This window comes from Callorhinchus milii, unplaced genomic scaffold (genome assembly GCF_018977255.1).
Source record: "Callorhinchus milii isolate IMCB2004 unplaced genomic scaffold, IMCB_Cmil_1.0 Scaffold15, whole genome shotgun sequence".
Lineage (NCBI taxonomy): Eukaryota > Metazoa > Chordata > Chondrichthyes > Chimaeriformes > Callorhinchidae > Callorhinchus > Callorhinchus milii.
The window spans coordinates 15,192,267-15,210,715 of NW_024704756.1; the positions used below are offsets into that span (position 1 = coordinate 15,192,267).

At 40.3% G+C, this 18,449-nt stretch overlaps 1 protein-coding gene across 2 annotated transcripts in view; it reads left to right on the forward strand.

The window, feature by feature from the left end:
* Positions 1–9,708, forward strand: part of thoc2 (THO complex 2) — a 49,403-nt gene extending 39,695 nt beyond the window's left edge. The window contains exons 34-39 of one of the 2 annotated variants that reach the window (XM_042340563.1): positions 3,491–3,640; positions 4,459–4,558; positions 5,503–5,666; positions 6,084–6,157; positions 6,469–6,518; positions 8,992–9,708. In XM_042340563.1, the coding sequence (XP_042196497.1) occupies positions 3,491–3,640; positions 4,459–4,558; positions 5,503–5,666; positions 6,084–6,157; positions 6,469–6,496 (516 nt within the window). In that variant the 3' untranslated portion in view covers positions 6,497–6,518; positions 8,992–9,708. The remainder of the gene's footprint in view (positions 1–3,490; positions 3,641–4,458; positions 4,559–5,502; positions 5,667–6,083; positions 6,158–6,468; positions 6,519–8,991) is intronic. The other variant, XM_042340564.1, reaches the window with a different exon arrangement.
* The last annotated feature ends 8,741 nt before the right edge of the window (positions 9,709–18,449 follow it).

Here is an 18,449-nt window from a genome sequence, read left to right on the forward strand (position 1 = left end):
ACAGGATTGTACCCAACATCTCTACCAAGTGAATTAATGGCACTTACTGTGTTGAGTAATCATGAAATTACTACAGTGGCACTTTGATCATCTGGTTTCTCAATCATCTGCCTCTCCCTGCTCTGCTCCTGCTCACATTTAAACGCAGTCTTTAGCAATTTGCAACATGAATAACTTGAACGCTCACAGCTTAGAATTTCCTGTGAGCTGTAATGTTGCATTCAGTGCTTCGAATAAAGGCCGCAGTGCTTCATACTCATTCGACCAGCGAAACCTTGATTATCCGCTGGGGGAGCAGAAGTCCTTCAGTGGAACAGATAATCGAGGTTCCACCAGACTAACTTTAAAACATCACTCATCAGCCCATGCTCTTTCAGCTAAAGGATGGCGTGTGGAGAAATACTAGATGTGTTGAGGGAGAATCGGAATAATGTGAATAATCATTTTAAGGCTCTGGAAACGAAGAGGAAAATGTTACTTTCGATTTAATAATCCGCAATTGCACAATATTAAACCGATGAGGATCATGTTGGATAATCGTGTCCAGAGTTCCAGTAAATATCACCTGGAATTTTTTGTCTGCCCCATTTTTTCCTATTTAAAAAAAAATCTACGGTTGAATGGATAAATTAAAAAAAAATTAAAAGGGTGGGAAAGGGAAAAGCAAGTATTCCCAAAGGGCATTTTATAAAGGGCGTAGTCCAACCACACTGACAGATTTCTGAACCCCTTTTCTTGAAGATGGTTCATATTGAGGTCAAGGAAAAGCACTTGAATGTTCCATTCCAGCCATTAACCTGGCTTCAAGCTGCATCACAATAATAATTTTTACACTGTAATCATGTTAGTCATGCCAGCGAAGGAATATTTTGCCGTTATTTATAGGTTTCTAATTCCACTTTGTAATCAGCGTAACCTGGTTAAGTATTGAGCAGCAATTATCATTAATTTAAGTTCTTCCATTTTACCTTACTTTATGTTGCCGGAGGATATGTCAGTCATCTGTTCGAGATGAGCATTTATCATCTCCTGTATCACGCTTTCTTCGCTGCATTAATCAAAAAGAGATCTGCAAATTTCTGATCAATCGCTGTTTTCTGTGAAGTACTGGGTACCTTCCTGTATTGAAAGAATTACGATGCTCCAGTTCCAATAGGAGCTGATTGCTTCATAACTGAGAACTTACTGCTGGGCTCGTGCGTGCTTTCGCTGAAGCTGGGCAAATGATGTTTGAAACGTGCAGTTAAATTAACTTGGTTCCTCCTCCTGTGCTGTTGGTTTTGTCGCATCTCCTCTTTGGCAAACATGGCAGGAATGCTGCAAAAACACGTTGATGACTTTCTGATGTGTGTTTAATAGAAAAAAAACACAATTTCCCTATTTAGGTCACCTTGTGCCTGCCCCAGGTTGTGAATGTGTTCAGACACATGAGTTTGCCCTTTTCTGTTCAGACCTTTCCCAGTCGAAGCAGCAGATTTATTTCAACTGAACTGATTTTTTTTTATTAAAAAGGAAACTTACTGCCCCCACCCCCCCCTCCCCACACGCACACACACAGACACACAAATCACAATTCCAGGTAATGTTTTTCTAGAGTTGTAGACTCAAAAGGTGCAGCGCAATAAAATAAGTTAATATAATCTCACTGAGCTGTGCCGTGCAGTGAATTTATGTTGACCATTTTGAATGCTTCTATTATTTTGGTGCCGTGCATGTTCATTTTCCACTGGTTCCCTGAGAACGTTAAGGCTGGGCAGCTGTAAACCACTGTCAAAATATACCTATTAAAGTGGATTCAGATAAATATTTCCGTAAAATGTAGATGTTTTATATTCAATTTTTACACATTTTTAACTATTTTGCCTATTTCATTAAGAGTTTTAATTCATCCAGCAGCGCCTTTTGATGCTCGAAATTGCATTTGTGTGAATATTAAGATTTACATGTTTCGGCCTGCATTAGATTATTTATACTCGGGGATGAATACATGTGAAAAAGCTCTAAAATGCAACTGTATATACATTCACAGTGTTCTTTTCCCATTAAAACTGATGCAGCGTGACTTTCTGTTGTGGGTCAGCAAATTCAAGAGGGAATTTGATAGCTATATGACGCAGAATTCATCCAATGGTTGGTGGGTGTGGTTGGTGTTGGTGGGGATGGTTGGTGTGTGGGTGTGATTGGTGGGTGTGTGGTGTGTGTCAATTTACAATTTTTTGGGAGGGATGACAGAAAATTTACTCTGGGACCAGCCTAATGGACTGCAACAATCTTTACCGTGTGCCAATGAGCAACCTCTGGAAAATCTGTGGGACATTTGTGTGACTTACTGGTAAAATAAACTATCTCGGAGGGTATAGTCAGTCCCAAGGAGTGTAATGTGCTATGCAAGGTGCAAATTGCAAGTAATGCAGAATCAAAAATGTTTTTACAAAACTATTTGATATAATAATATAATGATCTTTACATTTGATGTAGCTCCTTGTCACGTTGTTGAGTCGATATGGCATGATGTCAAACTTGGGGGCTGAAAGCAGCCACTTTTTTTAATTCTGAATTGCAAATCTAGTTGTGGATATTAACTCTTCGACCAAACCTATTAGAATAAATACAACTTTTTTTTAAAAAAAGCACACATTCTAATCCTTTTTATCTTGATTTTATTTTCCTTCCCAATTCTCTTTATTTTCTGACTTCGTAACATCCCCCACCCCGGTTGGTGTTCACTCTGATAATGCCTGAGGGCCTATGTTACAATATTTTTTTAATTAACTACACACCAACAAAAACAAATTGCATTGACAGAGTGGCTTTCATGTCGGAAGGATGTCCTTAGGCGCTGAAATATTTTACAGAGGATAAGAAGTTCAAAGGTGGAGCATTGAGGCGGTTCCACAGAGATGAGGCCACACGTGTCTGTCTCTTGCACAAATCCCATGAGAAACGAGGGGCCGGATTCATAGACAAATTTGCCACCGCAGAGAGAACATACTCCTTGTCAGTGCTTCAAGAGTTGATAGAGCTGTTGTACAACCTGCTTGTATAATTTATGTGTAATTTGTCTGTGATTAACATTATAAGAATTATGGTTTTGTTCATCACAGGGTAAAGGTTGAATTTGTTTCATGTACTTTTGATCTTGAATTTGCACACAATATGAATTTAAATTTTGTTGAGCATTAGTTTTTTTAAAATTGCTTTTTATTAAAGAACCTATACGAGTCTTGTGATCTGACGCCACATGATGGTTTAAGAACTACCTAGTTTACTGATGTGTCCAGTCTCCGTTCAGTTTGTGAACTGAATTTCACTTGTATTATTCAGATGTATTGCTAAATTACTACCAGCTAACAAGCAAATGTATCATTGTGTTGAAACTATTGCAGCACAAAACTGAGGAGTTTCATGTGTGTGTATGTTTGTATGGACTTTTAATGAAATACTGTTGGAGCACTGTGATCGCAAGTATGCATTACATCATTTTTAACAGCACCATAGCCCACATCATACCAACCATAGCACAGGCACACAGTCTAAGAGCAAAGAAAGGGAGATGGAGAAGAAAGAAGTGGAAAAGTTGAGGGATCGATCAAGAGAGAGGGAAAAGAAAGAAGAAAAGGAGAGGAAAGACCGTAAAAGGGTAAGGCACAATCTGAAAAATAAGATGGAAACAATTCTGCCTTTTTGACACTGGTATTTTTCATCTCTCTCCGGCATCTCGTTCAAAATGTTGCATCATATCATTTTGAGAAATGTGGGTGCATATTTTTCTTTGACTTTTAAGACCATTTTCCCTCGATTCTGATGAAGCTTCTGAATGTTCCACCATTCTGGAAATGTTCCAATTGGTAAATAAGTTTAGATGCTGACACCAACTCCTCCACCAATTTCATCACAAGACTCTGCATTTTGCTGTTAAATAGTCCCTGTTGATATTTGTGGATTGAGTTCATACATTTTTGTAAAAGTTGGTATTCATTTGAGATTAATCCATCGTTCAATTTTCATGCAATTAGTTTTTATGGTTTTCAACTCATAATGATTACTTCCAATTAGGAGGGTAGAGAGATTCCGTTCAGATCTTGCTTTAGGTTTGTTTAATTTAAAGCGGGAACAGAAAGAGGGCGATCTATGTTCTTGCGAAAGGTCGACATTTACAATCAGTTAATTTATTACACATTTTACGGGATATTAAATTGCTGTGAATTTGTGACCGAGTTACTGCAAATAAAAACAAAATCCACAGAACCATCAGAAGTTGAAAGAGGAAAATTAAGTGAAAAGTCATGCTTGGAATGTTAAACCAGACACCAGTTGATCTGTTCATTTTCAGCGTAATCCTTTTTATTTCAAAATCCTAGCCTATGTGAGCTTGTTGCAGTTTCATTGTATCGTCTGGCTTTTGATCTATGAGAGCGAACATTTACTTACTTTTGCTTCTAAATCTTTTTGATATAGATGAAAAGTGTTTTTTTGCAATTCACTTCCCAGGATCATTCGAATAGCGATCGAGAAAATGCACTAGAATCAAAACGTCGTAAAGATGAAAATGGAACTGGTAAGTTCGAATATCAAATCGTCAGTTGTGTTCAGGCTGTTTAGTCATTGAAGGTAGAATTTCCGAAGGGTCAATCCATTGAACCTTGAGGGCTGAGAACTGTTGTAATATAAAAGAAACACAATCGAGGATTTCAGCTCCCTTGCTGGAGTTTAAAAAGGATCCTACTTTGAAACTGACAGACCCATCTGTACCTGCTTAATGATGGCGTCAGTTGATAATCCACTTGCCTTGTAGCATTGGAATTAGAAATTCAGTTTCCACCTTCCCCTTTCCCAGTAGTGTCATCGTTGTTCATTGTTCAAACAGTTTAAACAGTAGAGAGAAAAATCATTAATGTCAATCACTTTTTTTGTAATATTTGATGTTGGTAAATAAGTCTCGATGGTGAGACTCTCCAGCTGGTTGCATGATGTGGATCATTTCCATTTTTCACAGACTGATTTAATACAGTGCTTTGAGCAAGAGGTGCTATTCAATGCTTCTGTGGGAAATAATTTGTCTTCCACTGCATTTCTCAATTGGACTCCAGCTTTCCATCACAGGCTAAGAAATTGCGAGGAAACGAAATCGAGTAATCTGACTTGCATTTCCTATTCCAGTGTTGTTTTCCAATATCCTATGATACTGTACGTATTAATTAAAGGCAGCCTTCAGCCTATCACAGAACCCCTTCGAATAGATTTGGGTTTACTTATCGATCCATAAATCATAATATCTACTTTTTTAGGTTTTCCCCCTGCGCGCTCTTTTGAAAACAAACTTAAAATGTTCCCTCAATGGGAATCCAGGTTTTTTAAAAAAAAACATTGCTCCTGTGTTTGATAAGGTACAGCAATGTTGAGTCTTTTATTTAGTGATGGGGAGTTATGTATTGGTAATACTGTATTCTCCTGTGTTCCGGTGACTTCAGTATGAGAACTAAGAAGTCCGTCTGTTAACAGGTGGTTCTGGAAAGCGGAGTAAAAGTGGAAGCCCGGCAGATTCCCCACGCCCGAGCGAGAAAGAGAAGAGCAAGAGTTCCAAATCGGGTTCTGGCAAAGACCGGGACAAGAACGATTCCATTAAGTCTGAAAAAGTAGAAAAAAGTTCGACAGCCAGCAAAAAGGTATCGTAGCTTTGCGTACAACAAGGGGGCGATGTCTTTACATGTCGGGTGTAGAAATTAAGAGGTCGGAAATTCCACTTGATCTTCGCTTGCGAGAACAGTTTTTGTTTTGAATGTTAAGAACTGCACAAAACTGAAAAGTTCTTAATTTGGAAGCCGCCTTTTCTTAGTTCTGAAAAAGAACCAGCTTCCAAATTCAGTGAGTTTTAAGATATTCCACAATTCTAGACTGTTAAATTTTGACACACGGTGCTTAAAAAATTTGGCCTCTTTCTTCCCAGCTTACCATTAAAATTCCAAATATGTTAACTAATGGTTTCTAATGCTAATGGAGAAATATGGGTTGGGATATGTGATACATCAAACGTGAAAGTGTTCTCGATGCACTCAGTGCTTTGACGCGTTGTGTTTTTGCAGGAATCCAGACACGATAAAGAAAAGGAGAAGAAAGAGAAACGCGAGAGCGGGGGTCTGAAAGACGACAAAAAACAATATCCTTTTTTTTCATTGCTGCCAGTTATTAGCTGTAGTGGGTCATTAATACTTCTGCATAAAAAGTTAAGTTTATTTCATTTTGTTCTTGGGATATTGCCTACGAATCCTTAAAATATATTTCACTGAACTAACATTGGGCACAAATTATATTCAATTGGATTTCAAGATTGCCACTGACAGTTAGTGTCTCTCGCTGTGACTCTTGCTCAATATGTCCTTGGGTTACTTCTCAGAATGTAAATCGTTGCATTAGAATGTAATAGCACAGCTGATATCTTTGCTGTTCTATTTTTCTTAACTATTGTACTCATAAATCCTCAGAAAAACATAGATAATGAAGAATGATCGAAATAAACGGTAAGATCTTATTTTCTGACATTTTCATTTAAGCGCCTTTTTTTAAAACTTTTTGAGTGCTGTGGAGTGCTGAAATATCCAGCATTTTTTTTATTGCAAAACAATTCCCAGCCTTTATAAAAGTCCTTATTAGATCTGTCTGATGTAAATCGGCAATGTATGCTCATCTGCTCCAGCTGAGTTTACATGTCTGGTATTAAATTAGTAACAAACCTCGAATTGTGCATTTTCTTCATCCACAAGAATTGACTGGAAACTCAAGGCATCAATAAGCTGATGCGAAGTACATAGCTTTTGGCAGTTATTGGTGGGAATCAGTACTGTGAATGAAGTGTGATGACTTTACAGAGAGCTGTGAACAGTTTTATTTGACTGATGGAACGAGGTCATCATCTATGCTGTCGATCTGTTTTAAAGGGTTCTGCTGTACTTTGGAGAATCTTAAGAACTGTTGATATTCAGTGTAAAAGAAAAGCAGTAATTTGCTCTTTTCTTACTTGAAATTAGTTAATAACATTTGGATTTGATTTGGTCATTGTGTAGAACATTGTGCTATGAACAATGCCTTCAACCTTTACTTGTGATTTATTAGACTAACCCAGGTGGTGAAATGCTTTTCTAAATTAGCCTGTTTGTAACATTTACTTTAAATAACACTTAAATAATCCCTTAACTCATGATGCGAAAGGAACTGAGCCCCTTCGATTCTGTGATTATATTTTTGTACCTTTCCAAAAGGTTCCCTTCATTTAAAGGAAACGGGTACTGTGTTAGTCTTTTAGGTGGTACTTGAAAAACAAGTTTGTGCTGTGCAGCATGAAAATTATATGCTGTTGGAAAGGGTTATTCGGGCATTCTGAAGCTTTTCACAATAGCTTTCACAATTCACAGTACTAGCTAAATTCTACATGATTACTGTCTGTCATAGTTGCATCAGTAGTAAATGAGTACTGCTGTAATTATAGATAAGTATTGTTGATGCATATTTCCAACATTGCTGTCAACCAAGGATGAACAATTAAGTTCAAGAAAAAAAATGGGTATGACAAATAGAGCAGACAATTGTTGTACCCTTATTCTGGTCAAACCTCAATGCTGCAAGCATGTAAATGTTGGCAATTAAACTTGGTGACACTCTTGAATAGTGTAATTACAATTTGTAAATGGATAATTATATAGAAGTACCACAGTGAAAGATCACAAACAGATGGTATTTTTCTGAGGCGGCACTATTAATTGCAACTAATTTTGGAACGTGAAAGTCACAGAGGAATTAAACCGCATCCAAGTAGAATTGCTGGATTCCTTTGAAATAACTGTTCCAAACTAAAACTTCTGTCCAAGTTTTGAAGATTAATGGTACGCAGAGATTGCTTACGTTTGGTCTATTGCAATGAGGAGTCATGTGATTTTATAATATTTTTTATATCGGCTGCCGCGGTTTGCCCACAAAATGCACGGTTGTTTCTAATTTACAATATATTCCGTGAAGCGCTTTGAGGTGTCTTTGAGAAGCGATAAGGTGCTATATCAAATGCAAGGATTATTATTATATTGCTACTCCTGCTTTGGTTACAGGTAGATGATTTATATCTGCAGTTCTCTATTCAGATTTCTGATGTTGCCACAGTGGAATTCTACCTAGTGAAGATTATACACTTCTACATAGGAAGGGGAAGACAAAAAAAACCTGACAAACTCAGAATTAATTAGTGTAATTTATGTAGCATTAACTTGTAACCTGGCTGTATCATCCAACAGCATGTTCAAGTAAACTGTGAACAGCAGAGATGTTCTGTTTGGGGGGCCCAGGCTTTCTCAACCTTTTTTGATACGAGTTTCTTCTTAAAATACGTTGCAATCCGTTAGCAAACGAGCCCATCGGGTCAATCAATGTAAAGAGATTCTTTGGTATGGGTCGATCACAGACTGGCCTCAGCCCTGTGGTCAAGAACATCTGCTAGCCGAAGTAACAGCAACAACAAATTACATTTGTGTAGTGCCTTTCACGTCTGGGAGAACGTCCCAAGGGCGCTGGACAGTACTGTCGATATTCCCCCCCTCCCTCCCCATAAAACTCGTACAGGGGTTTTAAAAAAAACAAGAGAAATCAACATTTGTCCTCTCGCCTTCCTCCCACTCGGGTTCCATGTCATGCACTGTTCACAGACACGCTGAGAGCCTCCTCCAAGCAAGGTCTCTGCTGATGCCAGCATTGCACCGACTGCAAGGAGGTGTGCAAGATCGTGAGGTGACTCACACGCTCATTTCCTTTCCTCCCTTTCATGCCCCAGTTGAGATCAGGATCTCGCTGTGAGGAGAGTGGAGCGTGTGAGCACGTTTCAATGGTCGCACGCTGTGCTCCTGTCACCCACCTACTTCAGAAGTCATTAAAACTGCAGACAAACACCGATGTGGTACAGAAATGCCACTTCTCACCACCTGATCTCTGATCCTTCTGAACATTTTACAGGTGACCTTCCATTGGATTACAAGCTGCTGCCATGGATTTATTTGTGCTACTGAATTTGGAATACATGGACGACGTTTGCAAGGTTGGCAAGTCGAGAGGGAGAGAACGAGAGAGAGAGAGAGGACCTAACTGAAGCCTATTAAAACATTTTGTTCTGGAGAGAATTCCTTTAACTCGATTTTTCTTTTTGTTGGCCATCGTTTAAAAGTTGCGTTGTGTTGTCTTTTAACTTGATGTTCTGTCTGTATGCATGTTATTTTCAGTATAATACCTGCCAACGGTTTGCTCTTTAATAAGCACAATGTGCTGTACGCTGCAAACCCATGGAGCACATTTTGTGGCCAGACACCCACGTCTGCTACAGACTGTCTGCAAACGTTCTGTCTTCACCTTTACGGCAACAAACAATATTTGTATATTATGTATACACTATTCTAGTGATTGTGTGTAATTAAAATCAGCCGTCGTTTAGTTTCCTGATTAAAACTATCCAGTGCAGCATCTTGTGGTTACTTCATGATGTTTTTAAACATTGCGAGGGTTTGTCCTCACAAGATGAAATTAGGTTGAAATTGTACAACTGCAGGAGATTTCTATTTCCACGGACACTTATGTTTAGTCATAAATTTTCAAAATTGCATTCGAATTTTTTATCTGCTGTATTCTACCAGTGTAATCTTTTTCTAAATAAATGGATAGTTTTCTCAGTGGGTCATATGTTTTAGTGGGCAATTTGCTTATTATTCGTGTGCTTTACTGTTGAATTAAAAGGTACTAATTGACACCTTCAAGTATGGGGTGGAAATAAGTGAAATTGACCTTGATTACTATAAGCGTGGAAGACTAACATGACCAAAATAGCAGCAACATCCAAACACCATCTAAAATGCCCTATAATTTTTCCTAAGAGGCTCTGGAATTCCAGTTAGAAGCTGATGTAGATTTAATATGAAATGTGCGACAGACATGTAATAAATCCATCATTTCTGGTGTCCGTTGCTACCTTCGGGAAGAGACGAGTGAGATCACTAACCCTTGGTGACTTGGATAGCAAAAATGTGCCTGGGAATGAATCCACATGTCAGGTACTCAAGGAAAGTACTATCCTTTGAGGAGCTAATTGCCAGCATCAGATGGACTTGGATGAAGTTAAATTTAATGATCTGTTTAGTGTTTTATTTTCCACCAATGTGCAGATTGCTGTGCTGGTGTAACTGGTTAAAGTCCAGCAGTTATCCCAACACATGTTCTGGGTTCCCCAAACCTTGGTTCTTCCCAAGGTGCATCTAATAACTCATGGAGACAGACGAGCAGGATGTGACTCCAGGGAACAAATGCGCATTCCTTTCGAGACACGGAGAAATTTGCGCAGAGAAATATGTAGAAGTCTGCTATTTGGGTATGCTTCAGCATGGTTTCCACATGGGTTTCAACATGTCAGGCAACGAAAAAAAGACCTACTCATCTGCTTTTGGATTATTGCTAATGGAGAAGAATGAAGATTTGAATTGCTCAGAAGTAGTTTAGATTCTTCTGTGACACGTCGGTTCATTGCTGTGGAGTCAACATTTCAGTGGTTTTCCCATTCAGCTGACATGGTGATTGCATCTCAGTGCACTGGAGAAAACTGCAAGGTTCAAAATCAGATGGTCATTCATAAAACTACACAGAATAGGGATCGAGGCTCCAAGACCTGATTGAATGTGTCCAAGCATATTCACCACAAAGATGACCGTACAGAAGGGCGGCAAACTACAGCAGAACATTTTAATAGGTTTTCGTGCACGAGGCTGACTGCTACCTGACAGGAAAATAACTCCCCCCCCCCCCCAAAAAACCTCAGTCGCGACTGGAGAACAGAACTTATTGGAACAAGTGCATTATTGCCACACTTGAAATGAGAGGAACGTACTGCTCTTGGGAATGCCTCCAAATTAAGTCTGTGTTACAGCAAGGACAACTATCCTTGACATTTCACATATAGAGTTCAAAATTCTGTGCAAATTATGCATGCAGCGGACATGGTATAAAAATCAATTATGCTTGTATTAATTGAGGTAAGGCACTGAGCAAGTCCCGAAGAGCTTATCTGAAGGACGAACCTGGGAGTAACGACTTAAGATGAGAAAGCGTAGATAAGCCTTGAACGAATGTCCTAATTGTGTCGGGAACTTTTCTTTGATTTACTCTAGATTTGAATGAACCGAGATGACAGGAGTAATTGGCTGGCTGGCTGGAAATAATCAAGGGGCAGGGGAGGAGAAAGGAAATTGTGGAATCGTTCAAACCTTGAATGCAGTACATCTAATATGTGACCCACGATGATTAATGTGTTTAGTTATTTGAACTTTGGATGTGGAATATCCACTTCAATTTACAGCGCTTTGTTTTTTGGGATTCATCACTTTATTGGACTGCACTGTGAGTTTCTTCGGATTGAAATGATTGCAATTGATTTTTTTTTGAAAAAAAAGCAACAGTTTTAGTCAACTGGGTAATATGAGCTCATTGTTGCACTGTGCAGGCATTTTAACCGGGTTTTTATTGAGGTCCTGAACCACAAAAGTTGGGTAAGAAATTTATTTGCTTGGGGGGGTGGGATTTGACTCTTGGACGAAATTGATCGATTCTTTTTACTCATCGAGTTATTTTGTTGTGGGTATTTAACGCTCATTTCACGCGGAAGCTGCCTTAATCGGAATTAATAGAATGCTTGTTCTTGTCTAAGTCGTTCTAAGTCTAAGTTGTTCTAAGTGGTTCTTGCTGTGGTTCTGGAATTTTTATTTCCATGAATCGAGTTGAACATGGACTGCACGTTCTGATTCAACCGTTAACTTGACTGAAGAGGAAGGGTGTTAAGAGCCTGTAATGCAATCGAGGCATTTTACAACCCATGTGAGGAAAGTGATGATCGATGGATCAGGAGCAAGAGTGGCTAGTTACTTTCCTCGCTAAGCCAGAGATATTGAGGCCGTGTGATGGCCTGGGTGAGCATAGCCAATTCACCACTGACCAGTATCATGCCGCGTACTGTAGATATTTGCCCTTTAAACCATCAGAAATTTCAAACGGTGAAACGCTAGATCGTCCGAATGAGCATTTGACGATATACAAGTTTCAAGTCAACGACTCCTTATTTAAACATAAACTTCCAGTTTCACATGGGTTTTGAAAGCACAATCGGTGTCGTTCAATCACTTCAGTGAGTCTCTGTACCATTTTAAAGTGGGGGAAACAAGGAAACTCTTTTGAGACTCGGGCTGACAAAAATCTTTATTTTTTCAAACCAGGACAGCAGTCAGTATCCTGGTTAATCTGTTAAACCAGTCAGTCTGCATTACTGTGAACAAGAAGCAACTCATGCGAATTAGTTTAAGCAAAAGATTTTACAGCCAATAAATCAGACTGAGGTGGATAGATATTTGTTAGGTCAGGGTATTAAGGGGATTTGTGGCGAGGGCGGGTATTTGGACTTGAGGTACAGATCAGCCGTGATCTTAGAGAACGGCGGAACAGACCCAAGGGGCTGAATGGCCTCCTGTTTCTAAGCTTCTATGTTTCTAACCGTCAGGAAAAAACTATTTAGGAAATAAAACTTCTTTTTAAAATGTCAAAACTTAATGCCCAATAATTTGAGTGCTGGCGCTCTCATTCAATCCAGGCATTGATACTACAAATAGGATTTGATTTATTTTATATAGACCCTCGTGTCGTATTTCAAAACCAAACCCGCAGAGAGCAATGATCTCCAATAATAATCATAATAATAATCTTTGCATTTGACATAGCGGCTTATCAAGTCTTCGAGACGTCTCAAATCGCTTCACAGAATATACTGGAAAGTGAATTGACTGTGTATTTTAGTGCATTCAACGAAGTGGTGAGGTGCCCATATCAAATGCAGGTACTATCCATCAGACGTTGCAGAGGTTCAATGCAGCGGGTTTTTCTGGAGTCGAAAATCAAAGCGTTCATCATCTGAATGTCGGGAATGATCCATTGCCACCTGACTGGTGTGCGCGAACGGAGGAGAGGCCGTTGATTGAATAAAATTAGAGGTGCAGACCTCTAATGCTATCCTAATGGCAAAAAAAAGATGCAGAATCAGGAAATAAACACTCATTTGACACCTGTTATTGTTTCTGAGCCCAAGTTACAAGGTCTTGTTTGTTTGCCACTGAGAGGAGGCGCAACTTATGCTTGTGACAGACCAGGGATCTGCACGCTATCAATTCACCTGCTCCGCGACGCTACCCGGCTTGAAGGGCTCTACACAAATGCAAGCTGTTGTTGTTTGCGGGGCGTTGCACATCAAACGGCTGGAGCTGAAGGCGGAGGCGAAGAGAACGGAAGGGATTCCGCACAAGGACTTGCGGAGGATTTTTGGGGGAGAGAGAGTGTGAAGGTCGCACTTCACAAAAGCGGACACATTGGACCTGAATTGGATCTCGTAGAGGTCACACTAGTCCGCATTGGTGTAAACGTGACCGGATTGCTTCTGCAAGTAAAATTATGAGTCCTCCACACTTTTCATCGTAACACAGTCCTTCCCCCCCACCCGCCACCCCCCCACCCCGCACTTTTGCATTTGCTCCCCTGGAGCTACAGCACCGGGTTTGTGGCTCGGAAGCGAATGGTCTTTCTGAAGACCCCAGAAACACCACCGAAACAGATATCTTTCGTGTTTAGTTTGTTTAAAAAAAGAGAGAAGGGATTTTATTCGGTTTCAATACTTTTTTACTTAGAGGAAGCCAAAGAGGGCCTCACAATGTCATAGAAGTTTAAAAAATAAATGCCAAGGGACGAGACAGCAGTATTTGTCGACCTGATATGATTCTGAAAGCAGAGGAGCAGGAAAACACAGTACCAAGGGGCTATCATCAGTCTTCCCGATTTAACAGCTATAAAGTAGAACAGGCAGCAAGGGACTTCTGGAGCTCGGAAACGCAGCATAATAGTTAGTACAAAGAGTAGCTGTGGTGGAGACTCAGGAGGCTTTTCACATCTCTAATGTGACCACACTTCTGTGCTTTATTCTGCCCAGCAAGCAACTCTTCTACGCTTCATCTGACACTGATGACTCAAAGCTAACGACATTGATGAATGTCAACGGTTAGGTTAGTCTAGCAGCCCATCATCTGATCGCACCAGGACCTTGATATCTATTGCTCTGATGTGATGGCTGAAAACTGCAAGTCGGAAATAGAGGCTTTTGGCTTAGGCAGCAGTTTGGTTCAGTGGAAAGGGGGGAGAGGGATGGTAGGGTGGGGGAGAAGGGGTAGGGTGGGGGAGAAGGGGTAGGGTGTGGGAGAGGGATGGTAGGGTGGGAGAGAGGCGTGGGAGAGAGGAATGGGAGGGTGGGGGAAGAGGCTGAGGTCAGTTATTTTTGATGGAAGGAGTTACATTTTTGTTTTTCCTTTTTTTTAAAAAAAATGTTAAAGTTGATTTTAATTAACAAAAGGTTTATTCAGTACAATACCTTCCTGCTTCGCTGTAAAATTCTACGATTTTACATTTGGAAAAAAAACATGAAAATGGTTACGTGGGGGAGAGCAAGGGTAGCAGACTAAACAGATAGCTCCGACAGTGAACAGCGCAATTGCAATGGACCTCATGGCTATGGTATTCATTGCTGTGGTAATCTATGATTCTACTTTAACTGTTTCTTGGGGTATTCAGCCTAGGAAATGTACCAAATTATTACAATAATATAATAATCCCTGCATTTTGACCTAGCGCTCTTCACGTCTTCTGGACGTCTCAAAGCCGTACGCCGAATATGCTCTAAAGTGAATTAACCGTATATTTCGTGAGCGAAAATAGTAAATTCAATTAAATTGGTAAGAACATTCCTCCCAAAATTCGAAACAATTTATCGGCAGCTTCAGGGACACGAGGCTTGAAGGATTGGGTTTTCCTGCTACAAGACCTGAATTTGAATCTTGGCCTTGACTGACTTTTAGGTTCCAGCTTTGACTGGAGGAGACGGTTTGGAGAGACGTCCATAACCTAAAGGGAATTATTCCACGTGGGTCAAAACTCATAGTAGAACTTCAGCGGCTGCATTAGTGGAAGTTCCTATTAGCTGATCTTCCTCACTTCCTAAAAAGGTTAAAAAACGTGGGTAAAGCCCAAAACGTGCTGTAGGAGAGAAATTTAAAAAATATATATATTTTTAACACTTTACAGAAACCAATGAATGCATCACTGCTTCACAAAAAACAGGAATGCATCCAACCGACATTAGAGATACAGTAATGGCAATATTGTCATCTATTTTCATTGATTATTACATATTTATGATTAACGCCCCCACCAGCTCGCAGCCATTGTTAATTGCTCTGGGACGCTACCCCATGTGAACGACGGTGAATAAACAAACGCAAGTCGTTTTTGTAAATGCAAGTTATATGTTTACATAATCCGCAATTCCAGCATCGTTAAGTGCCCTAAGACATTCCCCCCCACCCCCACCCCCCTCATGTGAAAGGTGCCGTTTAAATGCAATTTGTATTATATTTTTTAATGTACACACGTGTTTGCACATGGCGCATAACAGACCTCACCGTCAGCTTTTCATCCCTTTCACAGAGTGGGCAAAAATAATTTCTGCTCAATTCCCGCCACTGATCTTGACATTCTTCTCAATTGTCATATATAGGGCAATTCTGACAGGCGTTAACTTGAATACGTTGCGATGACAATCGTGACCGGTAAACAAATAAAACCAGGTCAAATTTTCTCCTCTGGTGTGTTGGAGAATCATCGCCAGGTGTTGGGTTGCTGCAGTGAAGTAATTAACTTTGAATGGGTGTTTCTCTGTTGAGTGTTGTAACTGTAACCATTACCCACCTTATCATTAATGCCCTATTTTGGGTTGGAACAGGATGCCACAGGGACTGGCGCTGACCTACATTTATTAGCACTGTTATTTTCTGCGATCGAAACTTTCGCTGAGAATCCCAGTGGAATGTGTACCATTCTAGCACCGTTCTAAAATAACAATCACTTAAAATAGCGAGCGAAAACACAGCTGCGCTCAGCGACATATTGGGCTCTGCGTTGCCAGAAAATTGAGAAGTTGTGAGGCAAAAGCTTATCGATAATCACGATTGATATCGATCAAAAGCTTGGCTTAAATGCTAAGAGCAATCAGCCTGCAAAACCGTGATTTATTACGTGATGCGATTTTTATTTTTATTTAAGAATACAAGGACACGAGAACTTGCTCGGCAAAAGAAGATCAAGGTCCATCTCATTCGCCTTTCATCGTCCTGGCAGTCGCTTGACATGTCGTGTCCCAAACTATATGCTGTCTATTTGTTCTCTACCTTCCAGCCACTCTGCGTATGCAAAAGAGGCTACTTTCATGTTGAACGCTTTTATATTTCAAGGACTCTCTTTGTGGGTAAAGTCACCCATTGTGTTGCGCTAAGCCGTACAGACTGGAGGGTCACTGGTTCAATTCCCACTCTGTGTGGAGATCGCTGATTCAGGCCAAGGCAGCAGCTGGATGTAAACGTCGGCTCACATCAGCTTCTTAACACTATTCAATGAGCTTTTTTTCTGGATCAGGTTTGGCTGTTACGCACCCCCCTCCCGGCCCCAAGGTCAAATATACAGTCGATTCACTTCCCAGTATATCCTGTGAAGCGCTTTGAGACATCTCGAAGACGTGATAGGCCGCCATATCAAATGCAAGGATTATTATTACAATAAATATCTCACTGATACTCGGTGCTAGGATCCCCCAATTATCATAGAATCTAACGTCTTCAGGAGAAGCCGGGAGATAAATTGGCACACGCAAAAGAACAAAACACTTTTGATTAAATTTCTTTTTGCAAACCTAATATTTTGAGAGGAAACAGAATCGATTTATTACAAAAAGTTATGAAATAATTACGAGCTTTAACAACAGTTTTAAGAATTAAAATATTAAGTCCTATATTGAGTCATGGACATAATTTCCCGGCTAAATTATTCAGTGCCTCGGTCTCCAAAGCTCGGTGCCGAATTGTGTAATATTAATTTTCTAACATACTTTACTTTAATTCCGAACTTCAAATCTCTCAATCTGTTCAAACGTCCCAAAAGTCTGCTCATCTCCATTCAAATATAGTAATGAATTCGGGGTTGGGGAGGGGGGGGGGGGGGGGCGCAACATAAGCAAGTAAAAAATTAATGGCGAGTGCAAAATATTCAAACAAAAATGCATACGTTGCTATGACACTGATATCTGCAAATAACGCGCTGTTTTTTTGTCGGTTCCAAAAGAGGAGCTCAGCACGAAATTTATATTGCACTCGGACCATCTTCAAACACCGCATCAGATGCCCCTCCACGCTGTATGTTTTTCCTGCAAAATATAAGGTGCTCCATCAAATGCAAGGATTATTATTTCACTGGTACACTCCAGTTACCTTTAGCGGAACAGCCGGAGTCAACCCTCTCCTTCCTGTCCCCGGCTTGCCTGCTGTGAAAAGTGTTGCATGTTTAGAATCGTGAAGTAACCCCGCGCGTACAGGCCGGGGAGGAAGGGTGTTTTGTTGATGTGTTTTCCGATTGCCATGGTAATGTGCCGAGCCTCAGAACTGGCAATTATATTATTCACCTCCAGAATAGTCGCCCCCTTTTCAGATTGAGTCATTAATTTTGCGGTCCCATCTGCCGGGTGATTCGTGCGAATTCTTAATCGCTTTTTGGTCGGCTAATAAAGGGCCTCGCGTCACGTACCCTGGCCTTGTATGTTAGAAGCCCCCTCGCCTGGCTCTACTGCTTTGTGTAGATAGAAAATTATGAAATTTAGATGATGACAGTGTTTTTGCAAGAACGCGCATAAAAATGCCGGAGGGAACAGTTGCATAAAATATTTAATTCTTCCCATTGCTTGGCTGCTCGTGCGTAGAAACGTAACCCAAGCAGTCACCAGAACAGAAATATACCGATAATACAAATGACATTTTTTGGGGGGGAACGAGAGCAAACAATTATCTCGTGCTCAGGTGTCAGCCTGGCTCAGTCGGTAGCACTTTTGCTTCTGAGGCGGAAGGTTGTGGACTCAAGCCCGACTTCAGGACTTCGAGCTCACCGTTCTCGGCTGACTCTCTCTCACACCTGTTACAGGTGCCGTCTTTCGGGTTGTCGTGCACAAATCGGGCCCGCACTTGCCTACAGAATGCAGTCACTGCACTTTACTGTAAATCGAGCGAATCGTTGTGACACAGCGCTCACTGGTGTGATAAGACCCTGTATCAAATCCAAGGATTATTCTGATAATCCGCGCAATAATTGAACGGTAGGCAGTACACAGCAGGTTAATATTTAGGCTGATTAAGACGCTACGACTACATAAAGTTGCTTATTATTTGCAGAGCCACCAATTTGTTTGTAATTTTAACTGCAGACTGATTAAAAAAAAAAGGATAATACCAGAGGCTGAAATGACACAGAGACAA